Source organism: Notolepis coatsorum (assembly GCF_963971535.1).
Source record: "Notolepis coatsorum genome assembly, chromosome: 13".
Classification (NCBI taxonomy): Eukaryota; Metazoa; Chordata; class Actinopteri; order Aulopiformes; family Paralepididae; genus Notolepis; species Notolepis coatsorum.
In genome coordinates, this window is record NC_140177.1 from 50,710,820 (window position 1) to 50,729,493 (window position 18,674).

The 18,674-nt window shown below is 41.5% G+C and overlaps 1 protein-coding gene across 1 annotated transcript; it reads left to right on the plus strand.

Moving 5' to 3' along the window:
• The first annotated feature begins 201 nt into the window (after window positions 1–201).
• On the plus strand, window positions 202–17,044 carry abcb8 (ATP-binding cassette, sub-family B (MDR/TAP), member 8). Its single transcript, XM_084327292.1, has 16 exons — window positions 202–372; window positions 600–939; window positions 3,203–3,358; window positions 4,909–5,003; window positions 5,641–5,746; window positions 9,026–9,187; window positions 9,429–9,514; window positions 9,700–9,797; window positions 9,919–10,024; window positions 10,320–10,353; window positions 10,500–10,636; window positions 10,797–10,891; window positions 10,994–11,127; window positions 11,281–11,428; window positions 11,930–12,180; window positions 16,353–17,044. The coding sequence occupies exons 1-16, from the start codon at window positions 284–286 to the stop codon at window positions 16,434–16,436; spliced, it is 2,121 nt and encodes a 706-aa protein (XP_084183418.1). The 5' UTR covers window positions 202–283; the 3' UTR covers window positions 16,437–17,044.
• The last annotated feature ends 1,630 nt before the right edge of the window (window positions 17,045–18,674 follow it).

Below are 18,674 nucleotides of genomic sequence, written 5' to 3' on the forward strand. Positions count from 1 at the left end.
CCGGGTACCAACGGATATGATGCGTTAAAATAAAATACAATACAATTAATAATAATAAACGCTTATCAATTGTGTCTGGTAATTTCAGCTCAACCAACGTAAAAAAAATAGTTCAGAAAATAAAGTAAACGAAATAAATAATAATTATTATATATTAGCGATAACGGAGAAATGCATTGTGGGTTAGTGTCAGTATGGCAGCCTGCATGTTGCTCCTTGAATACTTCTGAGGCTGATTAGTGGAACCGAATGAACTACAAGCCATTATTATTAGAGTTTGAATATGTTTCACTTACTTTGTTGTAGAGTAAGCAACACGGCGCCACTTTACACGCGATTCAATAAAACACCCGATTTATGGAAACTCTCACGGTAGGGAAAATAGCCCAGTCGGCTAACATATTATCAAACGATTGACACATGATTAACCATATCGTTGCAATAACTGACTACCATTGTTGCTGCAAGATACATTTCTTGTGGGTCGGCATTTTGAGTTTGTTGTCATGGTGTAGCTTAACTGGACAGTTACAGAAAGGACTGTCGCAAATAATTTCACGATGAAACATAGCCAATGCTTAATCCTCATTCTGTTTCAGAGCCAGATTACATTCAACACCAGTGACCAAGGCACACGGCTCTCGTCCACAGCCTATTAATGTGACTGTGAGTCGCATTTGGGGTCTGACTCTGAGAGCTGTCCGCCAATCCACCGGCAAGACACCCAAACCCCAGAGAGTGGCTCTGAAGTTCATCCTGGGACCAGTGATCCTGACCGTCTCTGCACGGCTGTTTGGCCATGTAGCCTATTGTCAGGCCGATGTGAATAACAACACTCCAGTAGACTTTGCAGTCAAAGAAAATGTTCCAGAATTTAAATGGCACATCCTGTGGGAGTTTGTGAAACCTCAGCTCTTTGCTCTCATTGGCGCTGTTGTGGTAAGGAATACACCAAACCATTGATTGATTGATTGAATTGATTGATTGAAAAGTTTATTAACAGATTGCAGAATGGGTACAGTACAGTACATCTCAATACATACAATTGTTAAGGGGATGCAGACCAGAGAAAGACTTTCGTCTTGTTTCCACCAGGGTCCCCCATTTTCAATTCATCATAACATATATGACATACATGACATACAGATAGACAGTACTGCTACATCTATACATTTATGACATATCAGATTTGCAAATACAGTACTGTTTGTGATACAAAAGTGTCCAGAAAAGGAGTGTATATACATTTGGCGTAGAAACTGTACATTGGAGGAGGTTGGTGGGGTGGGGTTGGGTGGGTTGGGTGAGGGCTGTACATTGGAGGTGGGGGGGGGGGGGGGGGTTGGGTAGGGGACACATACGCATTTTACACTGTACATTGGAATGTTGACAAAGCCTTACTTGGTCATTTACTGTACAACTAGGTTAGGACATTTGTAGGGGCCAGTTTCGAATTGCAGTCTCACGTAGGTGTTTTTTGAGAGTGTTTTTGAAGGTGGGTAGTGATTCACATTCCTTTACAGCTTTAGGCAGGGCGTTCCACATTGATGTGGCATAATTGCGAAACGTGTTTAGTCCCTTGTTTGAGCCGAATCTGGGTTTTACATGATTTGTGGAGCTCCCTCTGGTGTTGTGATCGTGGTATTCACTGACCTTTGGGAAGTATTTTGACATGTACATGGGTACCTTGGTCGCGTAGTGTATCTTGTAGACCAGGCCCATTGCAAGTTGCTGTACTCTGTCGTCTACTCTAAGCCATCCTAGGTTGTCAAAGTGGGCAGGGGTGAGGTGGGTTCTAGGAGTCAGGTCAAGTAGTAGTCTGACTAGCTTGTTTTGAGATGTTTGTAATTTGTTTTTTAGTGCCTTTGAGGTGCTTTGGTACCATGAGGTGCAAGCATAGTCGTAGTACCCTTGAATGAGTGCTCCTGCTAGAGTCTTCAGGGTATTCTTGTTTACCAGAGAGGAGATCCGGTACAAGAATCGCGTTCGTTGGTTGACTTTTTTTATTACATTGGATGCCATTTTGTCACAGGAAAGATTAGCCTCTAGGATGGAACCCAGGTAGGTAATTTCATCTTTCCTTGTGACAATATTGTCACCCACTGTAACCGAGAAGCCGTCAGTCTTGCTGAGTTTGTTATTTGAACCGAAGAGAATGGACTCTGTTTTGCCCATGTGTAATGATAGTTTGTTGTCGGCGAGCCATATGCAGATTTTGCCTAGTTCCGAGCTGAGGGCTTTTTCAACCTGTAACTTGTTCTTGTCAGAGACCAGCAGGGCTGAGTCGTCCGCAAACAGGAACAAGTTGCAGTCACAAGCTGACGACATGTCATTTGCATAAATTAGGAATAGTAGCGGTCCTAGTATGCTTCCTTGTGGAACACCACAGCTCACTGTGAGGGGGGGGGATAGGGTACCGTTTACTTCCACCATCTGTTCCCTCCCCTCCAGGTAGGATTGTATCCAGCTCACTGATAAACTATCAAAACCAATTGCTTTTAGCTTGTCAATCAGAATGGTGTGATTGACAGTGTCGAAGGCCTTTTGTAGGTCCAGCATGACCATGCCGCAGTATTTGCCCGCGTCCACCTCTTGTTTGATGTGGTCGTTCAAGTAGAGAAGGCATGTGTCAGTGGAGTGGGATGTTCTGAAGCCAGATTGGAATTCGTAGATTAGATTTTTTTCCGCGAGGTATTTTTCGATCTGTTCGTATACTATTTTTTCTATGACTTTCGAGATGGATGTAAGGATAGAAACAGGGCGGTAGTTACCCGGGTCTAATTTGCTGCCCTTTTTGTGCAGGGGTGTTACTCTCGCAATTTTGAAGTCCTTGGTTGATTGATTGATTGATTGAACACTTTATTAACAGATTGCAGAATGGGTACAGTACAGTACAGCTCAATACATACAATTGTCAAGGGGATGCAGACCAGAGAAAGACTTTCGTCTTGTTTACATCAGGGTCCCCCATTTTCAATTCATCATAACATATATGACATACACGACATACAGATACAGTAGGCTACTGCTACATCTATACATTTATGACATATCAGATTTGCAAATACAGTACTGTTTGTGATACCAAGAGTCCAGAAAAGAGAGTATTACCATGAAGTATTGTTCTAGAGACCTGTGACTGTACTGAGGATATTATGTTGTTAATCTACTAATTATATGCCTTTATTTTGCATCTCTTCAGCTTGCGTTCGGCGCTGCCATCTTGAACATTCATATTCCCCTGATGCTGGGAGACTTGGTGAATATTGTGGCACGCTACATGAGAGAACACACTGGGGATTACGTCAGTGAGATCAGGGGCCCTGCGCTGAAGCTGCTCGGACTGTATGGCATCCAAGTACGTTGATATAATCCTATGAATAAGACAAGCAGGCCCAACAACAACAGAACATTATTAAAGGGGAACTATTTTACTATTTCTTTCACTATTTGGGCACTTTTACACAATTCCTGTGAGTCTATGGAACACCTCTGTAATATATATATTTTTTTTATTCATTGTTTTGTATTTCTAATCAAGTCCTCAAAAACAGCATTTTTCTACCTCAAGATCTCGAGCCGTTTTGAGCCTGGGCTCCTAAACCACTGCGCAGCGGCGGCGGCGCCTGAACATTAACATGCAGCGGTGTCTCTCTGACATCACATATCGCGCACATTTTCAGATGACTCAGTTCAGTGAGGGTGAATATTGTGAGAGGAGAATTGGAAGAATGCGCCAATATGAGAATTTTGAGACATAGATCATATTAATATAAGTTCACATAGCTAGGAAACAATGCTAAACACTCAAAAAGGCCATTTATAAGATAGTTCCCCTTTAAGACAATTCTTCAGTATATTTGATGAGAGGCAGTGAAGTCAGCACCTGTTTGGTTTATGTTTGCAAGCACAAGCAAGCAATCAGATAGTTCTTATGATAATGTTGTAGTTGTAGTAGTACATTTAATACCATTACAACAGTGGTTATCAATCTCTTTCGTGTCAAGGTCAGAGGACCCCCCCCCCAGTTTGTTACACATGAGGCTGTGGACCCCCATTTCATACGATTTTGAAATGGGGGATCTTTGTTAACTTGTTAGATGTCATTAAGTCCAGAATTCCATAGCTGTCTAATCTCTATACTGTAGTTGAGGAGATATGATCAGTTCATAATAGTTTATGATGAGAATAAATCCCTCCTATACTTCTCATTGTGGAAAATTCTAGTTAATGAAATAGTGAAAGTAAACAATTCCACATTTTGCTAGGGACTGATTGATTGAAAATTGATTGATTGACAACTTTATTAACAGATTGCAGAATGGGTACAATACAGTACGGCTCAATACAAACAACTGCTACAAGGAGGCAGAACAAAAAAAGACGTCTGTCTTGTTTACATCAGGGTCCTCCATTTTCAATTAATCAGGACATTTATGACATACAAGACATACAAATAAACTGTACTGTGTAAAAAATAAAAAAATACCATAAGAAAAATATATACATCAGAAGGGGAAGAAACTACATTGGAGGGGGTTGGGGATTTGGACATTTACCGGGGCCAGTTTCTAATTGCAGCCACCCGTAGGTGCTCTTTGAGAGCGGTTTTGAAGGAGGGTAGGGAGGGATTCACATTATTTTACGGCTGTGGGTAGGGCGTTCGACATTATTGTGGCATAATTGCTAAACGTGTTTAGTCCCTTGTTTGAGCCGAATCTGGGTTTAACATGATTTGTGGAACTCCCTCTGGTGTTGTGGTCGTGGACTTCACTGACCTTTGGGACCATGTGGAACCCCCTCAAGGACCCTTGGGGGCCTTCTGACCCCACGTTGAGAACAGCTCTATTAGAACACCAGCATTTTTATTACAGGCATTTTGCATGACCAATTATGTACTTTGTTCAGGGTTTGCTGACCAGCGGATACATCATCCTGCTTTCAAGGGTGGGGGAGAGAGTTGCAGCAGACATGAGGAAGACTCTTTTCACATCTTTATTGAGGTACGCATACCCTGAGTTAGCATTTTCACCAAGAGCAACAGACTCAGTCATAAACCTGTCCCAGTGGTGCAGTGTCCCACTCCTGAGAATTTATAGCAGCACAGTAACTGTAATTCAGAGATTTGTCAGAAATGGACCGTGTTATAAAAATGTGCACTCCCCTGAACCTTATCTTTCAGTGCTCCCTGCCCGTTCCACTGTGCAAAGTACACTTTCTTGCCTCTTCTTGCAAAGTGTATCGTCTTGCTTCAAGCCAAAGTAGCTGCCCCTGCAAAAAATCTGCTTGAAAATACATTTCACACATGCAAGGATTTCTAAATGTTCCTGGAGTAGGCAGACGAAGTTATTATTTACTCTAAGTATTTGCATTAAAGCACAACTTTATCCACCAAAAATATGCTATTTAAAATCCTCATTGCTCATTAAAATTGAGTTGGCCTGATACACACATCATTGCCTTAGCATTGTCTTGTAATGACCTCCCCCAGCCATTTAGCGGATGACATTTTCGTACTTTTACATGAAGGGACAGGTATGAAAAAAGCTGTCAACTTGATGTATATAGCATAGTTTGTTATAAATATCCTGGATGGACACACGACAAAGATCTCTCACCGTCCTTATTTCTTTGTTTCAGGCAAGACGTGGCCTTCTTTGATGCCAATAAGACGGGCCAGCTGGTGAACCGCTTGACTGCCGACATTCAGGAGTTCAAGTCTTCCTTTAAATTGATCGTCTCTCAGGTATAGCGGATTGCATTTGCGTATAATTCACATGATGTTCCTCCAACCCCCCCCACCCAACCTCCTCCAATGTACAGTTTCTACGTCAAATGTATATACTCCCTTTTCTTGACTCCTTCTGTATCACAAACAGTACTGTATTTGCAAATCTGGTATGTCATAAATGTATAGATGTAGCAGTACTGACTATCTGTATGTCATGTATGTCATATATGTCTATATGAATTGAAAATGGGGGACCCTGATGGAAACAAGACAAACGTCTTTCTCAGGTCTGCATCCCCTTAACAATTGTATGTATTGAGCCGTACTGTATTGTACCCATTCTGCAATCTGTTAAATAAAGTTTTCATTCATTCATTTCATTCAATTATAACTTGTGCATAGAGATGGTGTTGTGGTTAAATTGGCGTCCGCTGATTTTTGGCAACATTTTAGATTTGTTATTATATCACAACGGTAATTGATAGTACTGAAAGAAAAAAGACGTTAGGCACCAAAATAAAATAAAAATCTGTTGTTCCGGTAAGGGGCAGGAGCTAAAACAATGACATCCAATTAAATGAACGACCAAGTCAAATGATTGGAACGAGCAACCCTTTAGTGACACAGTTGCACACGTACACAATGAATGTACTTTACTCCCAAAAATGATAATAAACACAAGAGGCGTGACTAGGGATGGGTACCGAATTCGGTACTTTTGAGGTACCGAACCGAAACACGTCGGTACTACCGAGTATCGAATCAAGTGAGAAACCGAAAAAAATTTTTTTTATTAATTTTAAAATTTTTTTTTTTTTTTTTTACTTTTTTCTTTTCATGTCAACGTTCACACGCACAATATATGCTTACCTAGGATTTGACTTGATTCAACAACAAAGCAGTCGGAGCAATGACAAGCCGAAAACTGTCGAAATTGTAGTTATTTGAAGTTTGGATTTCTTTTTTTACGACTGAGGTAGGTAAATTAAATTTCTTGAGACTAAAGTACCGAAAAAAGGTACCGTTGGGTACCGGTATCGATTCACAGGTACCGGTACCGGTATCGGTTCAAATGTGAAAGGTACCCATCCCTAGGCGTGACTTCACTGACATACTCTACAACCACATGTGGACAATGCACCTTACAAGTGTAAGCATATTACCTGTTTACTCTTGTCTGTTCATGATGTAACACCCAATCAGGTTAGATGTTGCATATTGCCCAATAGAGTGTGGGGTAGTAGGGTTGTCTGATTGTGTAGGTACTGAGGGTAATATGGTTAGTAGATTCTGTCTGATTGTGTAGGTACTGAGGGTAATATAGTTAGTATCTTTTGTCTGATTGTGTAGGTAGTGGTACTGAGGGTAGTAGGGTTAGTAGCTTCTGTCTGATTGTGTAGGTATGATGAACATTGTTACTCAGCTGATAGAGTTGTACCCTTCCTGCTGTCTTGTACAAAACTTGTAAGTCGCTTTGGATAAAAGCATCAGCTAAATGATTAAATGTAAATCTAAATGTAGGTACTGAGGGATTTCAGACACAGTCCTTGAATCCCTATCTGCTCCCAATGGGCAGGTTCGCGCCTTGCATGGTTAGCTCCAACCATAGCTGTCAACCATCTCGTTTTTCCCGGTATTGTCACGTATTTCAACCTTCCTTCGCGCCGCCATCCCGTTCCCGTATTTTTCCCGTTTTAAATTTTTACAAAATGGCTGCAATTCCCCTCTGTGACGACAGGCGGCCGCAGTGTAGATTAGAACGTTAGCGCAGGAAGTCAGACCGGAAGACGGTTGCCACCAGAAGAGGAAGAACAGCGACCGGATAAGGGAGTGGTTTAGCGCGAAATGTATTACATTCTACAACTACCTACCTACAAAACGGCAGAGAAACTTCTTCTTTTTGGCGTGGATACCGGCAAAGTGGGGTTGTTCCCGGAGAGCTCACTCTCTGCCGTGGTTTCTCAGTGTATAATGTATGGTGCTCTCCCTCAACATGCGAGTAGGGTGAGACAACACCATTCTTTAGTCCAAATAATACCCTACTTTATACTATATTATTGTCATTCGTTTAATGTAAAGTCAGTCTTACATTGGCACTGCTTTAACGTTGCATTTACCCATAATCCATTGCTGCATTAGACGTGCCAGTATAACTTTTGTAAAGTAATAAAGAGCAAATGTAAAGTTAATCAATACACAATGAAACAATATCTTTATCTATGTCACATGTCAAAACTACTTTAATAAAAGAAGATTTCCGTTTTTCATTTCTACTCATTCATCCAAAAGACAGCAATTCTACTTCTGCATGCACCGGGAGAATTTAGCTCATAGCACAGATTTGGAGTTGATAGAATGGACATTGCTGTTCTTAGGAAATGTTGCACATGGTGGAAATAATGGAAATGAACATTTCTAACATTAACATTTAGTGTATGTTTAAAGTTGATACATTGAGGCATGGTAGAACTTCACTTTATATTACAGCAGTATCCGTTTTTAACATTACAATTAGTGTCTGACACTATAGACACATGTTAAAAGTCAAAGTCAACTTTGTCATTTTCCAATTTGTGCAAGACATACAGAAAAATTCAATTACGTGCCCCCCTTCCCACGGTGTATATAGAAAGAGACAATAAACACAAAAGTAACATAGGACACAATATACAACACACAGGACTATGTACAATATAAACAGTGCCTACAATTAAATTAATGAATGAATTAAATAAGAGGTAAAAGAGAACGTTATAAAAATGTGTGTGTGTGCGCGCGTGTGTGTGCGCGTGTGTGTGTGTGTGTGTGTGTGGTCGACTGCCCACTCTCCTATTATAAAATGTCCATAACCTTACATTTTTTTTTTATTAGTATCTTTTTTCCGTTTTTTTCCCATCCCAATGTTAGTCGTTATGCCAATTCCCAATCCCCTTCCTGGTCGTTGCGCACTCTACCCCCTACCGTCGGTCTGGGAGGGCGGAGACTATCACATGCTTCCTCCGACACATGTGTAGCCAGCCCACCGCTTCTTTTCACCTGGCAGCGCGGACTCTCACTGGGGGAGTGTAACGTGTGGAAGGGTCACACTACCTCCCCCAGATCCTTCCCTCATTGTGCAGGCGCCCCGACCGAACTTTGGAGTCACTGTTTACAACGACCAGGACCCACCCCACCGGCTTTCCCACCCGGCCGTCCCGTAACCTTAATTTTAGCACAAGTATATAAAGTATAGAATAGCATGTTACTAAAATGTATAAGCTACTTTTAGTCTTCTGATTTTGCATATTCACACAGGGGCTGCGGAGTCTTACACAGACAGTCGGGTGTTTCGTGTCACTCTATGTCATCTCCCCCAAACTCACTGGATTGATGGTAGTTGTCCTGCCCTGTCTAGTGGGGGCAGGGGCTGTGATCGGCTCATTCCTTCGCAAGCTGTCCCGCTTGGCTCAGGAACAGGTGAGACAATTTTATACTGTCTGTGTTTTTACATATTTTTCCTGTACTGTTTACACAGTGTTTGCTCATGTACCTGTATTCCAATGTGGATTCGTCCATACATGGCAATAAAAATATTTGACTTTGACAAAGTGCTGCGTATTTCCTATGTTATTATAGTGCCATTGGCGGAACAGTTCAAAAATGCTGTGGCCTGGCAGTGGCTGTGTGTCTTGACAATGTGCTGTCTGTGGGACTTAAGGTGTCGAAAGCGACAGGGGTGGCAGACGAAGCTCTCGGTAATGTGCGGACGGTGAAAGCCTTTGCCATGGAGGAGCGAGAACTTCAGTAAGTGAAATTACATTTTGAGTTTAGAATGCTGCAGAGCCACGTGCCAATTCACCTATCTCAAACCCCGCCCTCCTTTCTTGATCATCCAATCACAACCGTTGCTTCCCTCGGACTAACAAACGTTTATTTGTGTCTGTTTATGTCTGTTTAACGTCTTTCGGTATGCATTCCTTTCTTATCAGGTTATATGCATATGAAGTGGACAAGTCTTGTGAAATGAATGAAGATCTTGGCTCAGGAATAGCCGTTTTCCAAGGCTTGTCAAATATTGCCTTAAACTGTGAGTGTTTTTCTTTTTGTAAATTGATATATATATATATATATATACAGGTTTGCAGATAATGGAGTTTTAGGTATGTTATTGTATTTTTGTTGTTGTTGATGTGTAACTTTTTATGCAGGCATTGTGCTTGGAACCATATTTGCTGGAGGGTCTTTGATGGCTGGTAATGAATTGTCCCCTGGTGACCTAATGTCTTTCCTGGTAGCGTCCCAGACTGTCCAGAGGTGAGCGATGGGCCTAGTTTGTTAATGTAGCACAGTGCACAATACAGTTAAATCGACACATCAACAAAAAAACGATGCTAATTTATTTTGCACATAATGTCACACACATCCAAAAAACAGTTTTGCACACATTCATTTAGTTTGACAGTTATTGAGAGCAAATGAGTTAGGATATGTCATCCTTAATTACAGCTCAATGAAGTTATAGAGTAGCAGTCCTGTTAAGACTTAACGTGTACAAAACGGTTGGTGAAATGCCCCTTTAACATAATGTTATTGTCTGTTCTGCCCTTAGATCTTTAGCCAGTATCTCTATCCTGTTTGGCCAGGTGGGTATAGAATTTTATTCAAATCTGATTCAGAATCACATTTGAAGTAATTGAAATGTGTTGCACGTACAGAGAGATCAGTCATGCAAATGGAGAGAATATTTTCCTCTCTCTCTCTCTCCCCCCCCCCAACATCTTCTATGCAGATGGTGAGAGGCACCAGTTCAGGGTCTCGGGTCTTTGAATACCTGGCTTTGGAGCCCACCATTCCACGGTCTGGGGGTGGGCGCATCCCTTACCATTCTCTGGCGGGAAGGGTGGATTTCATGAACATCTCGTTCAGGTTAAGAATCTTTGCTTTATTCAACACAGATGATTTCACTTCATGCTCACCCTTTTTAAAAGGGGTAAATGAGTGACCTGTCAATCGAAAAAGGACGATTTGTACAATCTCTGGCTGTTTAAAAACAACATCAGATGTTGCTGTTTCTGAATATTCACAGTTATCCAACAAGACCCGGCCATCAGATCTTGAGGAACCTCAACCTAACACTGCCCCCTTCCACGACTGTTGCTATCGTCGGTGAATCCGGAGGAGGTAACTTGTGGTTCTTGTGTTTATGTTTGATGTCACAATCACGATGCATGTTAAATCATGTGATCATTATGCCCATTTGTTATTTAATCCCCCACATTTTAGGAAAATCTACAGTGGCAGCCTTGCTGGAGCGGTTCTATGACCCTACTAATGGCGTGATCATGATCGACGGGCTCGACATTCGGACACTTGACCCATCCTGGCTCAGGGGACAAGTTATTGGTTATATCAATCAGGTAAAAAAACATTTATAATTTTTTCTTTTCTGTAGTAGTCCACTATATGATCATTCACTTTTACTGTATTTGTATTGCACAGTCGTAGTACCGTTACCATGGTTACGAGGATCTTGTGTGCATCCTTCTGTATTTTCCCGCCTGTGATTGCAGGAGCCTGTGCTGTTCGGCACCTCTGTGATGGACAACATCCGCTTCGGGAAGCCGGAGGCCACCGACGCTGAGGTCATCAACGCCGCCAAGCAAGCCAACGCCCACGGCTTCATCACCAGCTTCCCAGAAGGATATAACACCGTCGTCGGTATGTGTTCTCACGCGGTGTGTTTTAGACTGCCTTTACATGACGTGCCATAGAAATACTCAAAGGTATAATCTGTAATGCCAACCTTTAAGCAAAAGAGCCTCTCTTGGTATTGTGCTTTGTTTATATTTCTTTTGTCTGATGTTGGAGTTGAGTGGGGGGATTGATTGAATGATTGAAAACTGTATTAACAGATTGCAGAATGGGTACAATACAGTACGGCTCAATACAAACAACTGCTAAGAGGATGCAGACCAGAAAAAGACTTTCGTCTTGTTTACATCAGGGTCCTCCATTTTCCAAGGAGGGGTTGCTGTGGCTGGCCACACCTCAGGCACCTCAGTATAATAAGTTACTAAAGTCTAACCCACACATCAGACCAAACCAAAAGAAAAAGGAAACAAAACGCAATATCCAACTCTTTTGCCTAGAGGTCACTCTTTGACAGTATTAGAGATTCTACCTTTTTAATAGCGAATAACCATGCGTTCCCTTACCTAGGTGAACGAGGCGCGACACTGTCAGGTGGCCAGAAACAACGCATCGCCATCGCCCGTGCCTTGATCAAGAACCCCACCATTCTGGTGCTGGACGAGGCCACCAGCGCACTGGATGCAGAGTCCGAGCGAGTGGTGCAGGAGGCTCTGGAGAGGGCCACAAGGGGGCGCACTGTGCTGGTCATCGCCCATCGGCTCAGCACCATTCAAGGGGCCAACCTCATCTGTGTCATGAGCAATGGCCGCATTGTGGAGGTGAGATAGCCAGCTGTAGCACTTAAAGGAGGCACTGCTCCTATGTATGACTTAGTCCACATTGCAGCCGGCTTGTGGGAGGCAAGAAACAGCGTTCGTGACAGGGTTGGGTTGAATTGGATGATACGAAATTGGGATGGGAGAAAATATAGAAAAATGGGAGAAAAAGTGGATAAAAAAAAAAAAGGGAGGCACTGCTCCTACCCTATCCTGTTGAGTGTCTCGCCAGAGTGACAGCATTCTCTGGCAAGTTTCTGATGACATTTATTCCATGTATGGTGTCTGTGGATAATTGTTTATTCTTTCTTTGGATCCCCATTAGTTGTTACCAAGGCGATGTCCACATAAAGAATTACAGTATATACAGACACACACACATATTCGCATATACCTACATACATACATATACAGGACAAACCCACATACATACACATAAACCAATTATGGAATGAAACATAAACCAATTATGGAATGAAACCCCCCCCCCAATAATCTCCTCGCCCCAGTTAAAACAGAATAACCTTTACAAAAGCATACTATGTTTACAGCTGAACCTCTATTAAGAATGCGATCATTTCAAAATCTCATATGAATCAATTAATAAGACAATAACTTAAAGGGAAAAAAAGAAAAAGAGAGTTGATGAAACTATGTCTACTACGAGCTACGATAACAAATCCAAAATAATAATGGTTTCAAATGAATTCCTTTTGTGGGACGTTCCCAAGGAATAACCTTAGTTGTCTTTTTCTTTACTCAGTGCTTGAGTTATGACGTACGGTAGACTGTTCCAGTGAGGAATGGCTCTGTACATAACAGTTGTTTTCATGGTGTTGTAGGTTGAGTAAGTGTCATGTGACCCCTCCTCACCCCTCTTGTTTCCATGTCTACTCTCAGTTCATATTATTGTTTGAGAACAGATGGTAGGGTTGTTTTTAAAACGCATATTTCTAAACAAAATTACTACTACATTAATCTGTCCTCTACTTTCAGCCATGCATTTGATTTATTTATAAGTCATTGAACACTGAAGTGCCATACCTGCTGCTCTATTCTGTACTAACTGAAGCTTATACAGATCTTTATTTGCTGCATTTGACCAAATTACTGGACAGTAATCAAGATGAGACAGTACCAAGGCTTGTAGAACCTGCAGTAGTCAAGATGAGACAGACGGTACCAAGGCTTGTATAACCTGCAGTAGTCAAGATGAGACAGTACCAAGGCTTGTAGAACCTGCAGTAGTCAAGATGAGACAGACGGTACCAAGGCTTGTATAACCTGCAGTAGACAAGATGAGACAGTACCAAGGCTTGTATAACCTGCAGTAGTCAAGATGAGACAGACTGATTGATTGATTGATTGATTGAAAACTTTATTAACAGATTGTAGAATGGGTACAATACAGTACAGCTCAATACACACAATTGTTAAGGGGATGCAGACCAGAGAAAGACTTTCGTCTTGTTTACATCAGGGTCCCCCATTTTCAATTCATCAGGAGACGGTACCAAGGCTTGTATAACCTGCAGTAGACAAGATGAGACAGACGGTACCAAGGCTTGTATAACCTACAGTAGTCAAGATGAGACAGTACCAAGGCTTGTATAACCTACAGTAGTCAAGATGAGACGGTACCAAGGCTTGTATAACCTGCAGTAGTCAAGATGAGACAGTATCAAGGCTTGTATAACATGCAGTAGTCAAGATGAGGCCGTACCAAGGCTTGTACAACCTGCAGTAGTCAAGATGAGGCCGTACCAAGGCTTGTATAACCTGCAGTAGTCGAGATGAGGCCGTACCAAGGCTTGTATAACCTGCAGTAGTCGAGATGAGGCCATACCAAGGCTTGTATAACCTGCAGTAGTCAAGATGAGACGGTATCAAGGCTTGTATAACCTGCAGTAGTCAAGATGAGGCCGTACCAAGGCTTGTATAACCTGCAGTAGTCAAGATGAGACAGTACCAAGGCTTGTATAACCTGCAGTATTTTGTATTTGTATTTGCATTTATTGGTTTAAAATACAGAGACAGTGCATATTAAGGAACATTTTACTGTAAATATGCCAGTTTAGCCAGGTTGGCTAATTTTCAACTGTAGTCTCTGGGGCAGTAGGAATCACTAGGTTACAATACACTAAAATACATTAAAAATACATTACAATACATCACAACCCCTCAGTTAAAATGGTCGCACACTTGACCATCTCTCAACCATGATTTTAAGTTAGATTTAAATTAAATGTATCTTTGATACTCCCTGAGCCGTATTGGCAGACTGTTCCAGGTGTGGGCTGCTCTCACGGAAAAGGCTGCCTGACTAAAAGCAGACCTCCTGTTTGGGACTACACAGTCCCCTCTAACTACAGACCTGGTATATCTGTCAGCAGATGCTTTCTGTTTTATGAAAGTACAGAGGGGGGGAGGAGCCAAGCCATGTAGGATTTTATAGGTAAGGCAGGCATCTTTGAATTTAATGAGATTGTCCCAGCTCAGTAGGTTCTGGTTTGGTTTGGTTCCATTTTTATCCCAAGGTATCTATATTCGGACACGGCTGTCAACTTTTCTCCTCCGACATAGACATCAGGTGAGACTGTATTCATCAGCCGCTTTGTAAAAAACATGCAAACAGTATTTTTGGTGTTTAAATGCAGACATGAGTTAGTCAACCATTCAGTGACCGATGTCATTACCGCTGTTAACTTATTTGCAGCTTGCTGCTTGGTTTCTGCATGGACATAAATTACCGTATCATCCGCATACATCTGGATGTCAGACTCATTGCATACAGCTGGAAGATCATTAATGTATAAACTAAACAACAGCTGTCCCAATATAGATCCCTGGGGGACACCAAAACCACAGCTAAGGGCAGAGGATCTCACCATTTGTCCTTACTCTCTGAATTATACCTTCAAGATACGACTTCATGTATGTGATGGTATTAGGGGAGAAGTTTGGTGAGCAGGACACCATGATCCACAGTGTCAAAGGCTTTCTTTAGATCTAAAAATGCGGCTGCAACAACTCCCCCCTTATCAAGCTTAGATTTAATATTCTCCAAGAGGAAGCAGATTGCAGTCTCTCTTGAATGTTTTGCCCTAAAACCAAACTGCATGGGGTGCAATCCAACGGAGCTGGTCCTAAGGTGACTTGTTAGTTGTTCTGCTATGTGTTTCTCTGCTATTTTGGAAATAACAGGTAGAATGCTAATTGACCTATAGTTAGCTACCTCAGAGGATTTACCTGCTTTGTTGATGGGGGTTATTATAGCTTCCTTCCATGCTCCTGGAAAAACGCCTTCACTATAGGATCTATTTATCGCTGCTGGCGGGACAAAACCTCATAACTCCAAAAACCCAACTTTTCAGCAGATGAAAAAAACGAACACAGATTTGAGGGTGAATAGAGTTAGGGGGTTTAGACAGATGATCGGTTTAATGCTTTCCCATTGTTTAAACTTTGTAAAACCCACACACACATAGAGGATGATCTACGGAGTTGATTTATATAAAAAAAAAAAATGGAGTTATGAGGTTTTGTCCTGCCAGCAGCGTTATGATAGTTGATATTGGTCCAGATAAGCATTCATTAAATGTTTTTAGTAGCAGTGTTTTTTTAGACCATATACATCCTTGGCTTTGGAGTTCTTAAAGGAATTTATAATTGTTGTCACTTTTGTTACAGTGATTTCACACAGCTAAAAGACAGGCTGATTTTGATCCACTGGAAACATAGTCAGATTAGTAGGGGAGCTCTGTTGCAGAGTCTGCACCGACTCTACAAAATAGGAATTAATTTAAAGCTTGTTGCAATTTGAGGTCTATCCTGTGTAATATTGCCATTTACACAGATTTCTAGGCACCTTTTTCCCCCAGTGTGTTTCCCTGTCATCTTATTCAAGTTCTCCCAGATCAATTTGGAGTTTCCTTTTGCTTGGTCAATGATATTAATTAAAAAACTTGCCTTTCCTTTCCTTATTTCTCTCTCCACCTTATTTTGCAGTCCTATAAACTTACATTTATTAGTGGTCAGTTTTGATTTTATGGCTACTTTAGTACCTGAGGAGATACACTGGAGGCTTCTATATCATTGACAGGTTGATCACTCTGTGTATTGGTTGGAAATAGTTGCAGCTAAACAGCTACTGTGTGTGTTCTCTTTCCATTCAGGCGGGGACTCACTCGGAGCTGCTGGGCAAAGGAGGACTATATTCTGACCTGATCCGCAGGCAGCGAGCAGAGGGACAGAAATGAACTTTCAGAGATAGAACACTAGACCTGCTGTAAATCATTAAATATATAGCTTAAGTCCTCAGTAATGCATCCCTTGTTTGAACAGATGGAACAATATTAATATAAAGAGATGTAAAATGCATTGCTTTAACTTGGATCTAGTTTGACGAATAGATATTTAAATTCCATTGTACATTAACGTATGGGTATGTAAAATGTATGACTTGACCAACTGAATACTGGATTTTAATGTAGCTAGTGGAGTTAATTTATGAGTTGATTTATTTAACTGGAACGCCACTGTACCGTATTTGACTTGAATGTGAATTTCACAGGGCTATTCTGCCTTGCATTGTATAGAATTCTATTTTGGCAAAGAATATAATGTATTGATTATCTTAAAGATTAATACATGCTTTTAATGAGAGAAAAACGCTTCTAATTTAACTTCTTTTTATTTTTTAAGTGAAATGTAAGAAAAAGTCAACTTACTGAGTCCTGTGGTTGAATTTCTGGTTGGAGTTCCAAGCGAACTGGAAAGCAAACAGGGTCTTGAAACCAAAAAGATTTAATCCAACCACAACATGCAGGCAAACGTGTTACATACTCTATCACAAAATCATTGTCCTCCAGCAGGATAGGAACAAGCATGGAGGTGGTGTCTGCATGTATATACATAAAGATACCAAATTCATTAACAGAACTGACCTGAATCATGAATCAATTGAAACTGTATGGGTTGAAATCCTGTTCGAAAGGGCGAAATCCGTACTAGTTGCCTCAATCTACAGACCGCCAGATCATAGTGGCTTTTATGATACACTTGACGGGTGTTTAGCTGGAGTCGAGGATGCAGAAAAATTCTTATTGGAGACTGGAACATGGATATGCAACGAAAAGATGCACCCGGGTTTTGTGATCTGCACGGCATCAGCCAGCTAATCACCCAACCCACACGTGTATGTGAATAAACACAGACTACCATTGACCTCATTCTGACCTCTGACGAGTCCAAGATCTCCAATAAAGGGTTTATAGCATGCGGGTTAAGCGATCATTATATGATATTCTGTATCCGCAAAAAGCTAAAACAAAAGGCCGGCTGTCACAAAACAGTCACATCTAGAGACCTCAAAACCTACTCTAGCGAGGCCTTTAACCTAGAACTGGAGAGCCTGGACTGGTCAGAGGAGCTCAGTGGTACACTAGTTGAAGAAACATGGCTTGGTTTCAAAACCAAATTATCAACAGTACTAAAGACATGGCCCCCCTAAGAACCACCAGGGTAGGGGGAGCTCCAGTAGCTCACCACGTATCTCGACGCTATTGCTGCGTCGGGAGGACTCTGAGGAGTCTGGTTGACTCCGAGTTCGATTCCCGGACCCGCCGTCATTTGTCGAATGTCTTCCCCTGTTCTCCCACCCGTTTCACTCTACAACTGTCGGTCACGCTTGACCAGAAAAGCGATAAACGCTAAAAAAAAAAAGCTAAAAAAAAAAAAAAAAACACCAGGGTAAAAAATTGCACTAAGCCTGGGATGCACTCCGAAATATTGACCACTATGAAAACCAGAGACAAAAAATGCTCTCGAGTTTCGTAAAAGTCGAGCAGTGAACTCCAAGCCTATGTGACTGATCTCAAACTGCAAAGAAACAGACTAAGAAATGATGTACACTCCATGATCAAAACTGCTAAAAAGAATTTCATCAATGACAAAACTGAGGAAAACAAAAATAAACCCTGTGAACTTTGGAAATTACTCAATAATCAACTAGGCTGCAGAAAAAATTTAAAACCAGATTTTCAAACATAAACATAAGTAAGGGATAATGTATAGCTACGAGGTCATTGTCGCAAAATAATTGACCGACACGGAGTTTAGAACACAGAGGCGCCTCACCGAGGTGTTTTAAACGTCAGTGAAGGTCAATTATTTTTCGACTGACCGAGTATAGCTATACATTATCCCGCTTATTACATGGCTAACTTACTAACAATATACCTAATTCATTTTACACCATCGACAAGACGAGATCAAATGCAGACGCAGTTGTTCTGTGGCTCTGTCAGCCCAAATAAAGTGATTATTATTATCGCCGGCAGCGGGCAGGTGTGTCTGATTGCACTGAAACAGTGTGTGTCAGTGGGCTTGATTGCTCCAGCTGCGAAAAACAATAATCACCAGTGGTTATCGAAAAATTATTCACTGCTGTCGGGGGCTATTGACCAATCACAATCAAACATTTCGGCGAATGTTAA